The sequence below is a fragment of the Leptopilina heterotoma genome, unplaced genomic scaffold (genome assembly GCF_015476425.1).
Source record: "Leptopilina heterotoma isolate Lh14 unplaced genomic scaffold, ASM1547642v1 Lhet_281, whole genome shotgun sequence".
In the NCBI taxonomy this organism is placed as follows: Eukaryota; Metazoa; Arthropoda; class Insecta; order Hymenoptera; family Figitidae; genus Leptopilina; species Leptopilina heterotoma.
Window position 1 is genome coordinate 112,370 of NW_025110988.1, and position 25,081 is coordinate 137,450.

Genomic DNA, 25,081 nt, shown 5'->3' on the forward strand with positions numbered 1-25,081 from the left:
ATATTATTTACTCAAAAATAACTGTCATTATTCTTAATAATAATTAATAATCATATAGTTCTTTCTGATAATAATTAATAATAATATAATTATTTCTAATAATAATTAATAATAATAATATAGTTATTTCTAATAATAATTAATAATAATATAATTATTTCTAATAATAATTAATAATAATAATATAGTTATTTCTAATAATAATTAATAATAATATAATTATTTCTAATAATAATTAAATAATAATATTAATATTTGTACAAAATAACTGCTATTACTATTACTACTATTATTAAAAATAATAATGATGAATAACAATACATTTCATGGATATTTTATTAATAACTGAATATTAATAATTATTATATAATTATTTGACGAGTTTATTTAGAGTATGCATAAAATTTGATGAGAACTATTTTCTAATTAATTATTATAGCAGACAAATAAAATATATGCTATTCACTCAATTTTGCGAACGGAGATGAAAACCCATTGCGGAAATAATGTCGGTATTTCAGTTTGCATGCGGAGTTAGCTGGAAATGACCTGATTTACATGACCTAATTAAGGGTGTAGGTAGAAGTGAATGTAGCATAACCACCCCTGTCTTGTAAACACGAAAGAGATTGTTGGCAATATTTAGAAATTACAAGCACGTCTTATAGTTAAAGCAACAGCTGCCTCAAACATTATTTCACCTTACACTTGAGTAATTATTGTAAACCTAATCAAATCTTAAATTGATTTTCCATTCTATAAATTATTTTATTAAATATTTTTTTAAATAATTGAAATCTTTTGGAAAATTTTATGAAAATTGTAGATATTGAAAATCATTGAATTAAGTAACAAAGTAAAATAATAATAAAATAAAATCCACGTAGCGATAATATACCTATTTTTAGCAAATATTCAGAATACTGTAATATAAGTAGACGAGATAATAAAGAAAATTGCAATAAATTTGAAGATATGATTATTTGAAACTACTGAATTGTAATTTTAGATGCAGCTGACAGCGATGAAAATTTAATTACTAAACTGCATGACGTTTGATGCTAACATCATTATTTGTGAGTGCCACAATAAATTCCACTTATCAACATTCGAAGAAAATATTTGTTTGGAATACCATTAGTATCATTATGACAATGATTTAATATTTGAAATTAAAAAATTAAAATTTTTAGAAATAAATCGAAAAGAAATTTTCTTTCTGATAAATATTTATAAATATCCGAAACTAAATCTTTATTTTTGTTCAACGAGTTTATTTAAGATTCTTTGAAATTTTCCACTAAGTATATAATGAGATGTATGTATATATGTAGATATCGTCATGAAAAATTGTTGCCTTGTGTGAAATTTGAAAAGAAAAATTAGATCAATTTTTTTTCTTCCAGCTGTGCTGGCTAAGGTGTGAGATTTACTTATATAATCCAGCAGCACGTCGTTAAACTCCTTTTATACCTGCATTATTCAGATATATACGTGCAGCTTTATCTTATTTTCACCTAATTCCATTTTATTTATGCGCTACTTGTTATACGATTAACTTCGTTCTATATACGAAAATCAAAATAACTTTTGTTATTTTAAAAATAGGGGGACGAAAATTTTCATTTCGAATCAATTTTATAGAATAGTTTCTGCTGTTTTCTTCAAAGTATTAAATTTATATCACATTGGATAAAAATTTGTATCATATGATATTAATTGCAATTGATACCGATTCTATTTGCAATTTCCGTACTTCGCACTCGATAATTAATTTGAAAAAAGTAGCAAATAGCAGCTATCGAAAAATTAAACTTGACGACCAAAAAAACTCGTTTTAGACACATTACAAAGCTTACAAAAATTCTATTCTATATTTTATTTTCCTCACTTTTTCCCAATTTTCATCAAAAATAATTACTACTTTCTTATTCTGTTAATAAATTGAATTCCTGCAACGATTTTTATTATTCATGAAAGAATTCAAATATTTATAAAAGTAATTTATTTCTTGCGAAGAATTTTATAAAAAATTTTTAAATAATTGATTTCTTTTGACTAATTTTATGCAAATACTAATTTAAATAATTTAATTCCTGAAAAATTTTATTATTCATGAAAATAATTGAATTTTTACGTAGATTTTTACAAATAATTCTTTAAATAATAGAATTCTGTTTGGAAATTTTATGAAAATAGTAGATATGGAAAATCATTGAATTGCGAAAAGTTTCTAAAAATATTTAAATTTTACAAAGAATTCTATTAAAATTTTTGACAATAATTGAATGTCTGTGTGGTATTTTAATCAATTTTTTTTTTTAAATGATTGAATTCCTAAAAAGCATTTTAATATTTATTAAAATAATTGAATTCTTGTTAACGATTTTATTAGAATTTTTTAAAATAATTGAATTTCCAAGAAGAAATTTATTACTTTTAAAAATAATTGAATTCTTGTGATGAATATTGTTATTTATGAAAATAATTGAATTTTGCAAAGAATTTTATTAAAATGCCTAAAAAAATAATTGAATTATCAAGAATAATTTTGTTATTTTTCGACATAATTGAATTCCTAGGAAGAATGTTATTAAAATCTAAAAGAATAATGTAATTATTTCAAAAAAATTTAATTAAAATTGTATTTAAAATAATTGATTTCTTTCGAACAATTTTATTAAAATATTTGAAAATAATTGAAATCCTGTGAAAAATTCTAATATTTATGAAAATAATTGAATTGTTTCAAAGATTTTTAAAAAAAACATTTTTTTTTAAATAATTGATTTTTTTGAGGAATTAAAATTTTTAAGAATAATTATACATTTTTCGAGCAATCTCTGTAAAATTATATTTAAAAAAATAATTGAAATTCTGCGATGAATTTTATTATTTATGAAAATAATTTAACTATTGCGGAAAATGTTATTAAAATTGTTAAAAAGAATTGAATTTCTGTGAAAAATTTTGTTATTTATGTAAATAATTGAATTCTTGGGAAGAATTTTATTAAAATATAAAAGAATAATTGTATTATTTCAAAAAAATTTAATTAAAATTTTGTATATAAAATAATTGATTTCTTTCGAATAATTTTATTAAAATATTTGAAAATAATTGAATTCTTCTAAAAAATTAAAAAAAAACATTTTTTTTAAATAATTGATTTTTACTAGGAATTGAAATTATTTTTTGAAGAATAGTAACATTTTTTTAGAAATTCCTGTCAAATTATATTAAAAATACTTTAAATCCTGTGATGAATTTTATTATTTATGAAAATAATTAAAATTATTTCGAAAAATTTTATTAAAAAGTTTAAAAAGAATTAAATTCTGTGGACAATTTTGTTATTTTTTAAAATGATTGAATTCTTTATAAGAATTTTACAAAACATTGTTTTAAATAATTAATTTCTTTTCGAAATGTAATAAATATTATGAAAATTTTATTTTAAATATAATTGAATTCTTGTGGAAAATTTTATTTGTGAAAATAATTGAATTTTTCGATTAATTAATTTAAAATAGTTTCAAAAATAATTAAAATTCTTCGATGAGTTTTATTATTTATGAAAATAATTGAATTCTTGTTAAGAATTTTATCAAAACTTTTTTTTAAAAATTGAATTTCCATGAAAAATTTTATTATTAGTGAAAGCAATTGAATTATTGTGAAGAATTGTATAAAAATTTTGTTAAGTAATTGATTTTTATTGAAAATACTATTCTAAATTAATTGAATTCCTGTAGAAATTTTATTAATTTAGGCAAACAATTGAATTTTGGATGAATTTTATCAATTTTTTTTTTAAATAATTGAATTGTTTTGCAAAATTTTATGAAAATACTAGATATTGAAAATAATTGAATTTCGAATATTTTTTGAAAATAATTGAATCTTTTTAAAGAATTTGATTATAATTTTTGAGAATAGATTTTTTTTATTTTATACCAATTCGTTGCAATTGATATCAATTTATTGCAGTATGATATCAATTCGTTGCAATCTATTAGTTTCAAATAAATAAATAATAAATAATAATTTCCAAATAAAAATAAAAATACAATTACCAAAAAAAAAAAATTAAGAAAAAAATTAATTTAGAAATAGATATTTAAAAGCAGTCATTTCTATTAATGTGGCAAACAATATTTTCCGCTATCAATGAATTAAAGCATTATGAATAAGCAAGCAGAAACTTTACTGCCGTTCGCAAAACTTTTGTCTTTTCGTTTCGATTTAAAAAGTTTGGAAACAATCTCTGATCCGGGAGGGGAATTGAATTATACTTTCCATATTGTTATTTTAGTTCTTTACTTACCGACTAGAATAAAGATGAATGCTGGATCAAGAGCGATGTTTGTTAGGCGAGACAAGTTATTAAATGTATCTTTCTCTGTCCATGCCCAAACGCCCACCGCCATGATGCCCAGACCCAGCAACTGAAATCACAAAAAAAAATTCACGTTAAATTTACAATAACTTAATAATTATGAATAAACAATTTTTCCTTCTTTTAAGAGAAATATTCCGGGACTTACAATTAGCGCATTACTAAATTTTTGGTACAAAAAGGTTTGTGTTATCAAATCATTTTTTAATTTATTAAATTTAATAATACATCAAATCGTTTTTCAATTAATTAAATTTAATAAAGTTTGTGTAAAATATAGTTAATAATAGAAATTATTTTTATTTATACATTTTTTATACATTCATTAATTACATTCTTTAATTACACATTGAATAACTTCATCTTATTATTATTAATCTTAATTAATCTCAATAAAATAATAAAGTTAACAATCACACTTCTTGTAATCGAAACTTTTCCTATAAATTTGCTACTTTCAAAAAAACTTTGGTAGAAATTTTTAAAAATCATTTATTTTTTTATAAGTTAAATAAAATATTTTTCAAAAGCAATAAAATATTTTTACAGGAAATAAAATATATTTTACAAAGAATAAAATATTTTTTAAAATCAATAAAATATTTTTATAGGAAATAAAATATATTTTACAATAAAATATTATTTATAAGAAATAAACTATATATTTTTTATAAGCAGTAATATATATTTTATAAAGGATGAAATATATTTAATTAGAATAAAATGTAATTTATTAGAATTTAGTTAGGATGTAATCTCTCGTTACAGCAAAGTTTCTAAGTATTTAACTAAGAAACTCGCTAATCCAAGGCGCTCACGCGTTAAATCCCTAGTTTGTCAAGTTTCTCACATGCAACAGTCGAGTTCCTCTCACACTGATCATATTTGCACCCATTTTATCACCAATAAAGATTCATATACACTTTTCCTCTTATACACTTACTTAGTCGAGTAACTAATCGATATTATCGCCGCATGCGTCTTGACTCGTTCATTGCTTTTTATAATTTTCTTATATCATTTGCCTTACATACTTGTATATATAAATAATATAAAAAATTTACATTATCTTAAAAATATTACCTACTAGAAAATTATACTCAAACCCTTTTTCTATTACATCACTCACTTTTAATAAAAAAGTATCTGTTATCAAAAGTATAAAATTGATCCTAATTTGTACGTCAAATTAATACCAAAAATAATAAATTATTTAATTTATTGTTTTATTTATTATTATTAAATTATTTTTTGGTTCGAATAAAAACAAATGATTCAATTTGAATCAAACTTTATGCCCCTTAAGTTTCAAATGCTCAAATGTTCGAAATTAAAAAATTAACAATTTTTTAAAAATTATTAACAAATAAATTTTGTTTTTTATATGATTTTTTTGTAACAGATTTCGTTTGACTGATCTAAATTATGCAAATTTTTCTTCTTTTTATTTATAAAAAATATTAGAAAATTGATAAAAATTTATAATTAAGAAATAGGAAATATACCCTTTTTGTCACTTAATATTTTTTGTAGAAAATTCTAAATTTTCAGAAGGAAATTAATTTGCATCATGTCTATTTCTTAATTACAATATCGCTTTAATAAAATTCAAAGCTTTTTAAAAATAAAAAAAATGTTGATAAATTTTATTTGTCAATAATTTTAATTGAAAATTAAATTCAAACTTTTTAAATTTTTAGAAAATAAGAGAAAAAATTTTACTAAAAAAAAAGATTCTATTAATTTATTTACGAATTTTTTTTATTGTAGAATTATTCAAAAACATCAAGAACTTCTTTGTTAAATAAATATTAAATTATTATTAGTTTTCCATAGAAATTCAGATTTTCCAAACTTTCAAATTCAAACCTTTTTGAAATTAAACCACTTTTAAAAGTATTTTTATAAAACATAAAGATAACGATTGCTCCGAGTCGAAGACTCGGAGTGATCGATTTCTTCATGTTTTATAATATTTAAAGATGACCGAGAGATAAAATAATTAATTTATATAATATAAAAATATTGTTACTGTAAGTTCTTCAAAATTATTTTCTTCATTTTAATTCAATTATTATTTTCTAGAATTTTTAATTACTTTTTATGCAAATAATTGAATTATTGCGAAGAAATTTCTAAAAAAAATTTTAAATAATTGAATTCCTGGAAAATTTTTATTATTTATGAAAATAATAAAATGTTTGCGTATAATTTTATTAAAATTTTTTTTAAAGAATTGAATTCTTTTTGGAAAATTTTATTAAAATAGAGATTAAAAATCATTGAAATGAGACAAATTTTTGAAAATAATTGAAATTTTACCAACAATTTTATTGACATTTTTAAAAAAAATTGAACTTTGAGGAACAATTTTGTTATTTATAAAGATAATTGGGATTTTGACAAGAATTTTTTTTTTAAATTTTGAATATAATTGAATTTTATGAGAAGAATTTTATTACTTTTGAAAATAATGGAATTTATGCAATTAATTGTAATTTCTCCAAGATTGAATTTTTTTAGTGTTTTTAACAAAAATTTGAAATAAAAAAATTTTAAATTCTATTATTTTTAAAATTGCTAATTTTATTTTTAAAAAATAAGTGAGAAACATTTTTTTACTTCTTTCTATTTAACACATTCGGTATTAATTTAATATCTTCAAATTAAATGTATTCAGTTGAAATTTATATCAATAAAAAATTACATTTTCTCAAATTATTTCCACATTTAAAATATATTTTTTTTTTTATTAAAAATCTAACATTTAGTTATGTTCGTACTAAAATTTTAGCAGTAGAACATAGATCATAAAAAATTTCATCTCGCAGAAAAAAATTCAATCCATCAGAGAATAAATTTTTAAACTCAAATTACTCATATTCACAGAAACGAATTTCTATAATAAATTCACGTCACAATGAACATTTTCCATACGTAGTATTATTATTTACTTCTCTGCTCCACTAGAGATATTGTATATATGTAAATTTATTCTAACAAAAAAACAAAAATACTTAAATTATGAAATTTCATTTCATTTAAATTTAAAAATATTGACATTCAATACGTGTTTGTTTTATAAATGCAAAAAATAGATGTATAAATAAATTTTTCCTAAAATTCTTCCTCTCTTATTATTCTATAAAAAATCAAACGAAAATAAAATGAATTACAATGAGAATTTTTTAAAGTAAAAATACGAAAAACCAACATTTGTAATTTTGAATAAATGATAAAACTACATACATATTGTTAAGATTAAGCTAGCATGTAAATTTTTCTCTCTTTCTCAATTTCATTCAACTTTTCGTATGTATATATAAATTCTCATTTATTTATGTTCCAGTTATTCGGGATATCATTATAACCAAAGTGAATTTTAGAATTTCTTATAATCCAAGTACGGCAAATTTCTGAAAAGCAGTATTCATTAAAATCCTTTTACAATAGTAAAGCTTTAAATCCTACACTAAAATATTAAACCATCTCTTACAAATTTATGCAAAAAAAAAAAGAAAATTCTTTTAAAAAGGGAAAATTTCATCTTTTCTCTCATTTAACGTATTAAAAAAAACATTTACCAATTAGAATATACATTTTCTCATTATTAAATTAAATAATTTTCTTTTGCGTTTACCACTTTTTTTTAAATAAATACAAATCTCTCCATTTTCACTCATTTTCATCACTCTATGCAAACGTTAATTTTTTATCTAGAGAAATAAAAAATTTTTTTTGTACGTTCAAACAATTTTTTTTTTTAAATTTATAAATATGAAAGAATAATTCATTTATTTGGAAAAATAAATTCCACTTTTATGAAGAACACTCTATATTTGCGTGTGTGTGTATTTATTAATTCATTTAATGAAATTGAAAAGAGGAATGATTTTCATTTTAAATGCACATACAGAAAGTGCTTTTAAAATCACTGAATGGAATGTTTGTCAAAAATTTATATTATAAAATAGAAATCGCAATTGAGGAAATTTGTGTTATCAATCAAAATGTTCTCTAATAACAAAATGAATAGCTTATATATGCATTTCTGTAGATATCATCTCGCAATATGTCAATAACAGTAAACATGAAGAACAAATTTGCAATCTTGATACAGTTATGAATAATTCAGATATCCGTCTCTAATTACCAAACTGATGTTAACATTACAGTATTTACAGATAATCCATTTTTATCTATGAGTGATTTTTCTGAAAGTGATACTTTTGAACTTCGATTTTTAATTTCTTGAAATTATATGGTTTTTTCTATTAAAAATATTTTATTTCATACTCAAGAGTAAGAATTTATATTGCACAAAATTAATTGTTAAAAATTATAAGTTTTTTCTTCTTTGAAGAAGATTGACTTTCTTGGACCATTTTATTATTTTTAATACAGTATAAAATAAGATTTCTTCTCAAGCCAATGGGTAAAATTTGATTATTTATCAAAGCAATATTTTTTCTCCTTTCTTATAATAAATAATACAAGTGTACATCAGACTCTCAGCATTATTTTAATGTGCATTAATTTTTTATTAATTTTATTAATTAAATTTTTTAATATATAAAAATATTAATCATCGTGAACTAATTTTAACCGAAAACTAAAGACAAAGTTTAAATATTTTTATAATATATATATATATATATGTATAAAATTGAGGTCTAAAAATTTTGAAAATGCATATGATAAGAAACCATTGTTCTTTCTGACACCAATTTTAAAATTTTTTTCAAAATTTATAAGAATTTAAATTTTTTTATAGAAATTCTATTGATTGATTTTTTTTAAACGATATGTACATATATGTGATAAATTTTTACTTTAATTTAAATGTTGAAATTTATATTATGAATTAAATGATAAAATTTTAATTTGAAATAGAAATCAAATAATGAAAATGTAAATGTTAAAATTTTTATTATGAATTAATTGATAAAATTTAAATTTAAAATAGAAGTCAAATAATAAAAATGTAAATGTTGAAATTTATATTATGAATTAAGATCAAATTTAAATTTAAAATTAATATTATTTTACAGAATAAATTTTTCCAAAAGCAATTTTTTAAAACATTTCAGTGCGGTTCTGCTCTTTAGAAGTAAAAGAATGAAATAAAATGGGACCACTAAATCGAACAGAGTTTCGCACTCAAGTTCAAAATGGATGAGGAAAATGGAAAATTCTCTGACTACCGCATTTGAATCTTACGGACAAATATTTTATTCAATGAAACTTTATTTATGGTATAAAGCATTCATTATTATTATTATAAGGAAATAATTAACCAAAAGTAATGAATAACTAAACATTATGTCAAATGTAATGTGACACAAGACATGAATCATTTATAATTTAAAATATGCATATTATTGAGATTCAATAATGATTATTAACAATTCTGGAGCACGAATAACAGTCTCAATAATTAATTAAATGGAGCAGAGAAACCGGACAATAGACTGTTAATACTAAATACTTCATTAATGAAAATGTTAATCGATTTACTCTTTGCGGAAACAAATAAGAATTCACCGATAATTCACAATTCATTCAAAATTTAAAACAGTTCTTAAATTAAATGTAACTACGAAAAAAAAATAACAAAAGGAAATCAAGTAGTAAAAACTATTTTCAGTCAGACTAAGAAGTAATTTTAGTTGGTCTGACTAAAGATCGTTTTTACTACTGTCAAAATTAAAATAATTTAAAGTAATGTCTGACGATAATTGATTTATACTACTAACGAAATAATGTAAGAAAAAAAACGAAGTAGTACAAATCATTTTTATTCAGACTAACGATTTTTGTGATTTCACTAGGTCTGACTATACATATCTTTTACTACTTACCACTTACTTTCTACTTAAAAAATTAAAAGAATTTAAAGGTCTGACTAAACATATTTTTTACTACTACTTACTTTCTACTTTAAAGATTAAAAGAATTTAAAGCAACGTTTGACAGAAATTGATTTTTCGTACTAAGGAGAACGAATCAAGTAGTAAAAATCGATTTTAGTCAGACGGACGATTTTTATGATACCTATTAATTATTGGTCTGACTAAAAACGTTCTTTACCACTACTTCGAGTATAAAAATAATCAGGGTTTCGACCATTTTCGTTCTAATTTCCGGCTTTGTCCTAATTTTTTCCGGTTTTTTTTCTCATCAAATTTAAATTTATTTGATTTCAAACATAAATAAATCTACAAATTGCTTCCAAATTTTTTATTAGAGTTTTTATGAATGATTAAATTCTTTTGAAAAGTTTCTTTAAATTTTTTGAAAATAATGTTTTTTTTTAATAATTTTAATTAAAAATTTGGAAAATTATTGAATTAAACAAAGAATTTTTTCAATTTTTTAAAATAATCTTGTCTGTTCATAATTATAATTGAAAATTTGATTAATTCAATTTTATTGCAATGCATTGATACTAGTCAAATTTCTGCAAAGAATTTTACTACATCCAAAGTAGTATTCAAAAATAAATTGAATCCTTCCAAAGAATGTTATTTACATATTTATGAAAATAATTAAATGTTTGCGTAAAATTTTATTAAAATTTTTGAAAATAATTGGATTGTGGAGAACAATTTAATTATTTATAAAAATAATTGTAATTTTGAGGAGAATTTAAAAAAAAAATTTTTAAACATAATTGAATTTCTGCGAAGAATTTTTATTACTTTTGAAAATAATTCAATTGTTTTTCTAGAATTTTATGGAAATTTATGAAAATTATTGAATTCTTAGGGAAAATATTTTTTTTTAATAATATTCAAAAGAATTTAGTAAATCTGAAAGAATTTTGCTATTTATAGAAATAATTGAATTTTTGAGATTTTTTTTCAGTTTCTGGAAACAATTAAATTCTTTCGATGAATTTTAATAAAATTTTTAAGCATAATTACATTTTTCGAGGAATTCGATTAAAATTGTATAAAAAATAATTGAAACAACAGAATTGAAAAATTTACTGTCTAAATTCAAATTAGTGAAAATGATTACTTATTTGATTTAGTGACTGATTTTTTGCTTTTGAATTAGTAAATTTTACTAGTAAAAAATTATTTCTACTAATTTTTTTAGTGAAATTTACTAAGTAAAAAGCAAAAAGTCAGCCACTAATTCAAATTTAGTAAACATTTTTACTAATTGAATTTTTTTTTTCAATAATTGTAAGTTTGTGTAGAATTTTTTAAAAACTTTTGTTTAATAATTAAATTCTTTCGGGAAATTTTTTCAAAATAGTAGAATATTGAAAATCATCAAAGTAAGACAAATTTTTGAAAATAATTAAAATTTTGCCATGATTTTTATTAAAATTTTTGAATTCTAGTGATGAATTATGAAATTTATGAAAATAATTGAATTTTGCAATGAATTTTATTAAAATTCCTCAAAATAATTGAACTTTGTCGAAGATTATCGTTATTTATTTATAAAGATAATTGAATTGTTGACCATAATTTTTTTTTAAAATTTTTTGAAAATAATTAAATTTCTGCGAAAAATTTAATTAATTTTTAAAATAATTGAATTCTTGTGGTGAATGTTGTTATTTATAAAAATAATTGTATTTTGCAATGAATTTTATTAAAGTTCCTGAATATAATTAAATTATGTCGAAGAATTTTTTTATTTATAAAAATAATTGAAATATTCACGAGAATTTAATTTTTAAAACGTCAAGGAAATAAATCGCATTATTAAAGAATTTTAATTTTTCAAGGTTTTGTCATAAAATTCAAGGTGTTTTCAAGATTTTCAAGGAGTAAAAAAAATTCAAGTGCTTTTCAAGGTTTTTAAGGTTTTCAAGGTAGCTGGGATACCCTGACTTTGAAAATTCGATTTGTTAAATAGTTTTTAATGAAATTCTTTAATAAATTTTATTATTTTCAGTTGAATTTCACAAAATTTCTATTAATTCGATATGTTTTTTTTAATATATTTATAAACTATATTTGAATCAGTGACTGGTTTTTTACTATCAAATCAATTATTTTTAACTAATTAAAATTTAGAGAACAAATTACTTATACATCAATTCTGTACGAATTTCATGTATAAATATCTATAAAAAATGAAATAAAAAGCGATTTTTTTAAAAACAAATTAAAATAATAAAACTTGTTTTAATTTGGTGAAAAAATTCCCTGTTTGGCATGAAATTCCTGGCTTATTCCCGGTCAAATTAAATTCCCGGCTATTTCCCAGATTTCACGATTAGTAGACACCTTGAATTAATTTTTAGTCACGTTCGATGGAAATTGATTTTTACTACTAAGGAAATAATAACTGACGGATACAAATTAAGTAGTAAAAATCAATTTTAGTCAGACGTTAGTCTGACTTTTATTACTTATTTACTTTTACTAATTGATTTTTGGTCAGACCTACTGAAATTCTATGAAACTCGTCATAGTTTCATATAATTTCAGTAGGTCTGACTAAAAATTGAATCTACTACTTACTATTACCGAAAGTAAAGTAATTTTAACCGAAGTTGGAAATTAATTTTCACTACTAACGAAATAATTACTAACTCGAATCAAGTGGTAAAATTCAATTACAGTCAGACTTGTGAAATTAAAAAAAAATTTAAACTTGAGAAGTTTGATATACATTATAAGAACAACAAGAATTGTATTGCATATCAAACACATGAGATTAGAGAAGCACTCGATGAAAAAGCCATTGAGAATCGTCTTCTTATTCTCCGATCAAGTTTTTTTTTTTTGTGGTGGTAGGGTTGCTCTACTTGAGTGGAATGTAAATAGGAGGAATAGTGTGCACTTTCCTTGGGAGTTACCCAGGGGAAATTAACAAGCAGGGCACGTCGATGCCAATTTGCAGCGCGGTTGATGAGTAACGCTATTTTATACCCTTTGCCACCTCAACTTTCACCTATATTTTCTCCCCTCCAGTTAACAACAAAATTCGTTCATGTCAACCGTAAGTATGTATACATATATGGAATTCATTTAATCGACCATAAATCCCAAAGGTATGTATTGTATAAAGAGAAAATATCATATTCAAACCCGACATCTTTCCCTTCTATATATTGGATTCAAAACTCAAATGAATACCCAAAAAGTAGGACAAACTGATCAAAAAAAAATAATTTTTATTGTTGATGATCACTTTTTCTCCGCCAGTGAGATAAATATTATTTGTTTTATAAAATTCGATCAATCATTTTGTTCTAAAATTAAGAATAATAAAAAACACGAATAATTAATAAACTTTGTATATAATTTTATATAATAATTTTATATTACACTTAGTTGTTATGACAACAACTTTATCCACAAAAAATGTAAACTGCCTAACTATGAACTAAATGAATTTGAATGACATGTTAAAGTATTCTTCAAGTCCTTTCTAAATAACATAACATATTCTGAATAATATGACGTCTTCTAAAACGATAAATTTATAAATAATCAAGTGGAAAAAATCATTTCAATTTAAATTACATACAAGGCAGTCATGTTTTGTCAGTCGTACTGAGCGGTTGTAAATATGAAGTTTATTGGAATATATTTTGTTATTTGTATTTTGTGGAAGGAAATTCTAGCAGAACGTTCAACAATTAGTCTCGACAAACCTGCAAGAACAGATTACTTTGATGGTTTTATAAAATATTTGAAAAACGAATCTAAACTTTATCGGGTTGTGTTTATTCTTGAAAATCAATTCCAAAATGCAGATCCAATGCTGAATTCGCTAATGAAAGAAGTCAATCAAAATTTCCCATCTTTCAGCAGCAACTATAATGAAATTTCCACTTGGCGAGAAAGGTATAGTAGATAATTTAAAAAATCTAGTTAATTCTAAGAAAAAAGTTTCATTACAATTATATGACAGCCAAAAAGAACTTTTTTTTACATAAATAATATCCAGATAAAATTAGTTTACAATTTCTCAAAAAAAAAAATTATTTTCATATTTCTCCTTTATAGAATCCGCAAAGAAAACTTTGATGGTCAAATAAATTATAGAAGTACGACTTTATTTGTTTTCGAAGCAAAGAATAATAAAACAATGAATTCTATTGGAAAAGAGCTTAAAGGGATAAATTTCAGAACAAGAGCAGCACTTCCAAGATGTTTAATTATGAACTCTTTTAATTCAACTCATGAGTATCTTAACAGAACTTTACATTCTTTATGGAGACTGAAATATTTGGATATTACAATTATGACATACAATGAGAAAGATCAAGTGAAACCATTTTTGAGTCATATAAATCCTTTTACAAAAACCTTTACTTCTCAGGAGATAACATCGAAAATTAAATGGTTTCCGGATAAAGTAATCGATCTAAAGGGGGAAAAATTCACCTTTTATTACAGTACTTACAGTAATGACAATGATCCTATGCAAAAACAGTGGATGGAAAAAAGAACTACAGAAATTTTTGCTCAAGCAATGAATTCTAAACTAATACGAAAACAAGTAGCTTCACGTAAACGAGCATTAAAATGCAAATTACAATTTACCCACATAAACAATTTTTATTCTCATATTTTACGAATTCAAAAAATTGATATCGTTAAAGCTGTAATTCCAAAAGCGGAAAATATTACAAAAGATTTGGTGTTTTCGCAAGAACTTTCATACATGATAATGGTAACAATTTGTATGATCATCATTATTCAAATTACAGCTTTCCTCATGAAATTTAATAGGACTACGTGGCAAACTCTAAACATCAGTCAAATTATCATTGGAATGCCTGCAAATCAAGAACCAAATAATTGCTTGGAAAGAATTGTATTTGGCTCTTTATTGACTGCTTGCATTATTTACACAGGTTTTTTCTATTCTGTAATTTTGGACATTAGTCTACAGCCGGTACATGAAATTTCGACTTTGGAAGAATTAGCTGATTCGTCTTTAATACCGCGAATGGATAAGTTTACTTTTCGACAAGTAAATGCATCTGCTTCTACTCCTTATCTTAAAAAGTTATTAGATAAAAGTGAATTGTTCAACGATGCTCATAAGCTGAAAGGGAAACGCTGTTTAAAATACTTGGCAAGGCATAAAAATATAAGCTGCATTCTTCCTGATGCTGAAAATCAAATTAATGCATATTCATTATCAAGAGAAGAAGTGTTAAATGTGAAAATATTGCCAGAAGTTGTTTCCTATCATTCTTTTATCTGGTCAACGCAAAAAAATCCGCCTTTCTCAGATTTTTACAATAAAATAGTTCAAAGAGCCACAGAGTTTGGATTGTTCAATGATGTTTATTGTATAAAAAATGTACTACCTGGAAAAACTTCACCGCCAGAAGAGATTAAAAAAGAAAAACTGTTTTATATAATATCATATGTATTAGGATTTGGATACTCTATTTCAACAATCACCTTTCTATTTGAATATTTTATAAGAATTGTTAGTAACAGAGTATGTAACTTGTATACGAGATTCAAATTTAGAAATTAAAGAGATTTCTGTATTAATAATCAATCAACCAGAGAGTTTGCAGCAGGTAACATAATGTCATATTGTTAACGATTAAATTAAGTCGAATTAAATTGCACTGCAATCGTATTGAGTATAAATAAGCAAGAAATAAAATAAAAATATAAATACTTATATTTGTCTGCCTTCAACCCTCTTTTTCAAAGTGTGACATTAATGTTCATTGCTGTAGTTTAGGTCATTATAGAAACAATCATGTAAATAAAAAAATGGAATCTACTTAGCTATTGAATAAATTAATTTGAACGACATGTTAAAGTATACTTCACATCCCCTTATAAATGAAAAACGTTTTATGAAATAATGAATCAATAATAAACTAGAAGCAATATTTTCAAATTTAGTTTAATACTCGGCAGTCATTTTTTGTTCTTCGTAGCAATTGGTTATCAATATGAAGTTTATTGTGATATATTTGATTATTTGTATTTTTTGGAAGGAAATTCTAGCAGAACGTTCAACAATTAGTCTAGACAAACCTGCAAGAACAGATTACTTTAATGGATTTATAAATTATCTGCAAAATGAATCTAAACTGCATCGAGTTGTGTTTATTCTTGAAGATCAATTTAAAAATACAGATCCAATGATGAATTCGCTAATCAAAGAAGTCAATCGACATTTTCCATCATTTAGCAGCAACTATAATGAAATTACCACTCGGCGTCAAAGGTATAGTAGATAATTTAAAAAATCATCTAGTTAATTCTGAGAAAAAAGTTTTTAATTACCACTAACTTATATAAAAGACGAAAGGCGTTTTTTTAAGTCTGAAATCATAAGATTAAATAAAGTTTTACAGTTTTTCTAAGTAATAATGATTTTAACTTTTTTTCCTCGTAGAATATATACAGAAAACTTTGATGGTCAAATGAATTATAGAAGTTCGACTTTATTTGTTTTCCAAGCAAACAATAATAATACAATGAATTCAATTAAAAATCATCTTAAAACGATAAGTTTCGGAACACAGTTGACACTACCGAGATGTTTAATTATGAACTCTTTTAATTCAACTCATGAGTATCTTAAGAGCACCTTGCATTTTTTATTGAAATTGAAATATTTGGATATTACAATTATGACATACAATGAAAAAGATCAAGTGAAACCTTTTTTGAGTTACATAAATCCATTTACGAAAACTTTCATTCCTCAGGAGATAACTTCTAAAATTCAATGGTTTCCGGATAAAATAAACGATCTAAAGGGACAGAGAAGGAACTTCTTTTTCAAAACTTATAGTAATGATGATAATTATGAACAAGAAGAGTGGTTGAATAAAAGAACTGTACAAATTTTTGCTCATGCGCTAAATTCTACACTTAGACGAAAAGATCCAAATAAATTTCAACCATCATTGACCTCTTATTTGCAATTCACCGATACAGATCTTGATTATTCTTATATTTTACGAATTCAAAAAATTGATGTCATTAAAGCTGTAATTCCGAGAACGGAAAAGACGACAAAAGATTTGGTGTTTTCGCAAGAACTCTTATACATGATAATGATAACAATTGGTACGATTGTCATCATTCTACTCACAGCTTTCTTCATGAATTTTAATAAGACCACATGGCAAACTTTAAACATCAGTCAAATTATAATTGGATTGCCTGCAAATCAAGAACCTACTAAATGGTTAGAAAGAATTGTATTCGGTTCTCTATTGATTACATGCATTGTTTATACTGGTTTTTTCTATTCTGTAATTTTGGACATTAGTCTACATTTCTCAGATTTTTACAATAAAATAATTCAAAGAGCCACAGAGTTTGGATTGTTCGATGATGTTTATTCTGTAAGTAGGGTACTACCTGGAAAAATATCACCTCCAGAAGAGATTAAACAGGAAAAACTGTTTTTCATAATATCTTATGTATTAGGATTTGGGTACTCTATTTCAATAATCAGCTTTCTGTTTGAATTATTTACAAGAATTTTTAGCAACAGGGTGTGTAACTTCTATACGAGATTCAGATTAAGAAATTAAAGAGATACATGTTTTATAAGATTAATATTACCTCTTTCTGTATTGACCCAATTAGCCGAAAGTTTACTATCAAATAAAGTCTAATTTAACTTATATTAAAGAGACGAGTTTTTTTTAAATATATGCTGAATATGCATAAATATGTAAATAAATAATTGAGGAAATAAAATGAAAATAAAATAAAAACATAAATGCTTATAATTGTCTGCCTTTGACCCAAGTTGACGTTAGTGTTGATTGTTGTAACTTAATAATTACACCGCCATTAAACTTTGAAAATTATTACTTCTTTCAAATTCTGGTAGTAAAAATTATTTAACGCTTTAAATAAAATTTAATCTCTGTATTTTTTCACCATATGTTTCTGTTGCTTCGCGTGGACCACTCTAAGCCGTTGGCTTACTCGCGGCTTTATTTAATCCATGAAATAACCTTTCTATCTTCCGTTATAACATTCTCGTTGTGCACTTTTTTATCAAAATTTTTTTTCATCTTACACATTTTGCTTTCCGCTTGAATCTCTCAGCTTTTTATATTTTACAAATTCTCATTCTCAACGTTTTTTAATTTAACTAAATAACGAGTAATATGTTTCAAAAATTTGTTTTCACAGTGAGTAGCATAACATTGCTCTGAAACAATTTTTTAATTATTATTATTAAATAATAAAAAATTAATAAAAGTAACTAGAAAATTTTCTAACTTACCAAAGAATGGAAATTTTTATAAATTTTTCTTTAAAAAAAAAAAGAAGGGGAGAAAGTACAGAAAATGTTCAGACGTGTAGTTGTTTCTTAATAGAAAAAATGTCATGACTGTAAATATCAAAAAGGAAACGAGGGAGAATATTTCTTTAACAATGTCCTTTACTTCTTGGCCTGTGTTTCTGTGATAAACTTGTCTTTTCGAGTATAGGCGAAAATCTCCCGTTGCAATGTTGCTTCTATATAAAAGGATTTCGACCGTCGCTTTCTTCCATCGGGAAAGTGCAGACGACTGAAAGTCATAAAAGTTTCTAGTTGATGTCAACAGCGTTGAATGTAACGATGTCAGCCTCCAATACTTCCATTTAGCACTCTAAGAATGCTTTTTTTCCTTTTAAGAAAATAATATAATAAATAACAAGAAAAAAAATTACCGTGGGGAAAAAACTTAAATGAATTCAAATCCGGAGCATTAAAAATGATTGAAAATCAATAAAATGAATATAGAAAATTAATGAAATGAACAGTAAAGAAAGTGACCGATAATAGATCAAATAAATATCTGTTTGAATTTTACGTATATATATAGGCACTCAGACTATAAATATATGTGTAAAAACCCACGAGTCTCATCATTCAAGCGAAGCCATATATTTGTTTTCACACAGTTTTTATTTTTTTTCTTTTTGATTCACTCTCTTTGCTCTAGTGACAAACATTTTTTTTGTTACATTCGTGTCGTTTTTTCTCTTGTTTTATCCAAAAATGTGTAAAAGGATTTTTTGGGTCAATCAATACACATCAATCTTAACTGTTTTTTTTGTCTTTAAAAATATTGTACAAAAATTTGTTTGCTATAAATTAAAAAATTTTTTTTATTTCTTTTTTAGAATAAAAGTCGTCAGAACAGTATTTTAAAAAATATATTATTTTTTTAAAACATATAGTAAGATTTTTTATTTTGTTTGCTTTTCCAATTATTGAAAAAGGTGTAATTTTTTTCAGAGAATGAAATTAATTAATAAAAATTTTGATTAGAAAACAATAGAGTGAAGGATGGACTACAAAAGAGAAAAAAAGAACAGAATAAACAAAAAAGTTTTTATTAAATATTACACTCATTGAATCATCATGAATACAATGCACGAAATTCGCAAACATATTTTTCTATTCAGTTCACAAAACCAATCATTTGATCTCAATTTTCTTCTGGTTTCTCGCTCTTACCCCCGATAGTGTTTATATTTTAGAATTCAGATATATATTATTTTCAAATTCATTCTCTTTCTCTCCCAATAATATTGAAATATAAAGAACAAATTTTTAAAATTCCAGAAAAGAAACCAATATTAATACAAGAGTATTAGTAGGTTAGTAGGTATTAAAAAAAATTAGATCCATTTGTTAAAAGAAAATTAATTTACATTCAGAAAAAGACTCTGAGCCTATAAAGCTTTTATTTTTGTTCAAAATAAATTTTATTTGGTTAAAATGAAATTTTCCTCTGGGTAAAACAATACACTTGTAAACGTAAAAGGAAAAATAAATAAATAAAAAATAAAAGCATAGAAAGAAATTGAAAAAAAATTGAAAACAAATTTTTAAAAGGAATAGAGATTTTTAAAAAAAGATTTTTTTCACAAATACGACTGAAAAAAAAATCAACGTACGTTAAATAATACTCGAACAAAAATATTGAATTCTTTTTTATGCCATTACATTCATGGTGAAAATATAATTGGACTTGTTAGCGTTCTATTGTATAAAATTGGAAAGAAAAAAATGGCGTACAATATTATTTTCTTATCGATATTTTCCAATTTATCTCTCACTTTTAAAAGTATATTTCTATTTTAATTGATTGGGATAAATTTTTGTTTTTCCTGGCAAATTTTGAGAAGAGAATAATACATTTACGAAACAATTTATTTAAGTAACGCAATATCACTGGAACAAAATTTTAATTTGCAGAAGAAATAAATAAATTTCTTTTATTTCAGAACTTTGGAACATGAAAGAGAAAATTTCATCTTGTACCTACTCTAATTAACTATACAGAAAGTTTGAAATGAAGTTTTTGTTTTTTTAATATTTTTTCTGAACTGTCCACACATATATATATATACGAGAGCATCAACATTTTTGTTGGTCGGAGGAAATGATTATTATAAATGAAAAAGTTGAAAGAAGAACAAAATGAGAGAGTGAGAGAGAGAAAGGGATAGAGGGAGGAGTTGCGGTGAAGAGTATAGTTGTTGAGGTCACATATGTAGAACGAATGGCATTCATACTCTATGAATTTTCGAGCAGAACATTAGTTCAGCTTCCAGGGGTTCTGTACATTTACATATACGCACATTTAATTTCACGTCATTGTTGAGGATGTGCAAGGCGGCATTTTCAGTTATTCATAGACGTTTATGGTGTTATATACATTGGCAATTCACATTGGCTTAACAAAAAAAAACCCACACTCTGCTCGCCAGTAGAAAAAAAGAGAGAAAAAAAATAATACACACTGCTAGTCAGTATAGAGAATAAAAATAATATTCATACTGCTGGTCAGAAATATAGAAAAAAGGGAGAGAGAAAAAAATATAAACTGCTTTATTGTTATATGCTTTTTTTTCTATAACAAATTTCGTTTGACTGATCTAAATTATTATGCAAATTATTCTCCTTTTTATTTATAAAAAATACTAGAAAATTGTTAATTGTTAAAAAATGTTGATTAAGAAGTAGGAAATATACCCATTTTATGCATAATTTTTATTTCTCAATAAAAATATTGTTTACAAACTCATTTTTTTCTTTTGGGTATAGAAAAACATTTGATATTCCCGTTTCTTAATATTTTTCTAGAAAATTCTCAATTTTGATAAGGAAATAATTTGCATCAATTCTATTTCTTAATTTCAATTGTTTTAATAAGATTCAAAGTCTTTTAAGAATAAAGGAAAAAAATGTTTATAAATTATATATGTGTCAATTAAAAAATTTAATTGAACATTAAACAGAAAATTTTTCAATTTTTAGAAAATAAAGGAAAAAATTTCATTGAAAAAAATGTTCCGTTAAATTTATTTACGAATATCTTTAATTGTAAAATTATTCGAAAACAATAATTTCTTTTTTAAGTATTTTAAATATTTAATTTATTATTTTTTCATCCATTTCATAGGAATTAAGATTTTCAAAAATTTTAAATTCTAATCTTTTTGAAATTAATCAACTTTAAAAATATTGTTATAAAACATAAAGAAAACGATTACAACAATTAATATTGTTATAAAACATGAATAAATCGATCACTCCGAGTCTAAGACTCGGATTTCTTCATGATTTATAATAATTAAAGAGGATCGAGTGTTAAAATAATTATTTTACATTATAAAAGAATGTTACTGTAACTTCTTAAAAATTATTTTCATATTCTTTTATTATCTTAAATTAAAACTAAAATTCATTTTCAAATTAATTTTTAGCAGAAAATTCTACGAGAATTCAATTATTTAAATACGAAAGTAAATTATTTATTGAATAATTGAACGTTTCTTGAAATTTAATTTTTCTAAAGAATTTTATTAACAAATTATTAAATAATTTAATTCTTCTGACAAATTTTAATAACATTTTTACTAATAAATATATTTTTTGAGAATAAAATTTTATTTCAAATAATTAAAATTCAGCGATGAGTTTTTTTATTTATGAAAATAATTGAATCCCTGTAAAAAATTTTATTATTTATGAAAAATATATTTAATACATGAATAAATTCTTTTAGAAAATTTAATAAAAATAGTAGATATTGAAAATAATTGAATTGATAATTGAAACTTTTTGCGAAATTCATTTAAAAATGTATTAAAAATAATTTAAATTCTTCAATGAGTTTTACTATTTATGAAAATAATTGAATTCTTGCAACAATTTTTAAAAAATTTTTTTAAATAATTAAATTCCTGAGATATTGAAAATAATTTATTGTAAATGATAAATTTTTGAAATTAAATAAACCTGTACGAAGAATTTTATTAAAATCTTTTGATAAATAAAATAATCGAATTCTTTCGAAGAATTTCAATAAAATTTTTTAGAATAGTTAAATTTTTCAAAGAATTTGATTACAATTTTATTAAAAATAATTGAAATTTTGCGATGAGTTTTATTATTTCTGAAAATAATTGAATCCCTGTAAAAATTATACATATTATTTATGAAAATAATTGAATTATTGTAAAGAAATTTATAAAAAAAATTTGTAAATAATTGAATTCCTGTAAAAAAAATTTATTATTTATGAAAATAATTGATTGTTTGCGTAGAATTTTATTTCAAAATTTTTTTTAATAATAGAATTCTTTTGGAAAATTTTATTTAAATAGTATAGATATTGAAAATCATTGAAATTGAGAAAACTTTTGAAAATAATTGAAATTTTGACAAGAATTTGATTAAAATTTTGGAAAACAATTGAATTTCTGCGTGAATATTTTTATCATTTATGAAAATAATTAAATGTTTGAGTACAATTTTATTAAAATTGTTTTTAAATAATTAAATTCTTTTGGAAAATTTTATTAAAATAGTAGATATTTAAATCATTGAAATGAAAATTTTTGAAAATAATTGAAATTTTGACAAGAATTTTATTAAAATTTATGAAAATAATTGAATTTTGAAGAAGAATTTTTTTATTTATAAAGATAATAATTGAGATTTTGTCAAAATTTTTTGATAAATTTTGAACATAATTGAATTTTGTGATAAGAATTTTATTACTTTTGAAAATAATTGAATTTCTGCAATCATTTGTAACTTCTTTAAAATTCAATTTTTTTTATTGTTTTTAACTAAAATTCTTCTATAAATCCATTATTTTTAATAATTAATTAAATATACATTGACAAAAACTAATTTTAGAAGATTTTGAATTATAAAAATTTTTCAAAAATCTAAGTTCATTAACACTTCTAATTAAATTCATTCAATATTGAAATTTTATAAAATTTCAAATTGAAACCGTTTGCAGTTCATTTACTTATGAAAATTGTAAACGCAACTCTTTTAAAATTTAATTAATTTTGAAATATTTAAATCAAATTATTCTTTAAATAATTTATTTATTTTATGATAGTTGTTCAAGATTTAAGTTATTTAAAAAGAAATTTTTGTCAGAAATTAAAAAAAAAAAGGTTTTGTATTAGAATTCGTGGTAGTTTTATAGTTTATGAATCAAACCAAAAAGACACAAAAATTCAGAATTTTCTTATGAATTTTGAATTAAAAATTTATACGTTCAATTATTTTTAAAATTACTAATTTTATTTAAAAGAGTGAGCACGACAGTGGAAACAGAGGAAAAAAATGAAGAATAGATAGAGAAAAAAAATATCTACATGACGATGAACAAGAAGCACCAGAGATCTAAATGTATATACACAAATATATATGCAAATCGCCTGCCATAGAACACGAGTAATTGAGCAAACAAATTTTGCATTATAGTCAATATACAAGAACTGGCGAGACCACCGTTTCAATGTGAATCGTATCGATCATCGGATGTGTTAAATCAACGGGGTGCCCTTTTCAGTTCTTGAGAAAGCAACATATAATACAAGTTACATCAACACGGAAGTCACGTTTTTCAATGCTACAATAATATACCCGTGACGGCAATAGCCGCATGGTCTTTATAAAGAATTCTACTGCATGTATTTATATTATAACAGATTGCAGAAATTATCTCTCTTAGACATTTATATAATAGACGAGAAATTATAAATCACTTAGAAACGAATATGGACACACTCTTATAATATTATTATGTTTATTAAGGCCAAGCAGATTCTTAATGATAAATGCAACTTTTTTTCAACACACAATGGTTGAATAAAATTTCAAAATTGCGCAAAAAAAGAAAGATGCTAATTTAGCACCAATTTTTGAATTTTGGTACTAAATCATAATTTGATTCTATTTTAATAATCAGCTCTACCTTCGAACCATTTTTTTTACAGTGTACGAAACAAAAAGTAAAGTACATAATGTAAAAAAAAAACTTTTTGGCAAAATTCACTGTAAAGATTGTATTTCCGATTATTCAGTGAATGGCTGAGTGTCATCCATTATATTGATTATCAAAAATTTGATACTATCAAAGTGAGTAATACCCAGAGTGTTCAATCTAAAATTCAAGAGCACTATCGTAATTTTTACAAATGAATTGAGAGCGTCACGTCGACACTTAAAATTTTAAATATTTGTATAATTAAAATTTTATTTTTTAAGAAATTAGAAATGACAAATTAATTTAAATGAAAAAATGTTAATTTCAATTTTCATTATTAAAAAACTGTTAGGAGCGTTAAACAAATAAGCGAGATTCTAAAGATCGAAACTTAAGGATTCATTAATTTCCCCCCAAGGAGAAATTTAGGAAATATTTTAGAGAAAATTATG

The 25,081-nt window shown here is 22.9% G+C and overlaps 1 protein-coding gene across 1 annotated transcript in view; it reads right to left on the minus strand.

Annotated features, from left to right (window-relative positions):
* Positions 1-25,081, minus strand: part of LOC122504141 (tetraspanin-5) — a 180,318-nt gene that overhangs the window by 20,840 nt on the left and 134,397 nt on the right. The window contains exon 2 of the mRNA XM_043615072.1: positions 4,328-4,448. Within this exon, the coding sequence (XP_043471007.1) occupies positions 4,328-4,448 (121 nt within the window). The remainder of the gene's footprint in view (positions 1-4,327; positions 4,449-25,081) is intronic.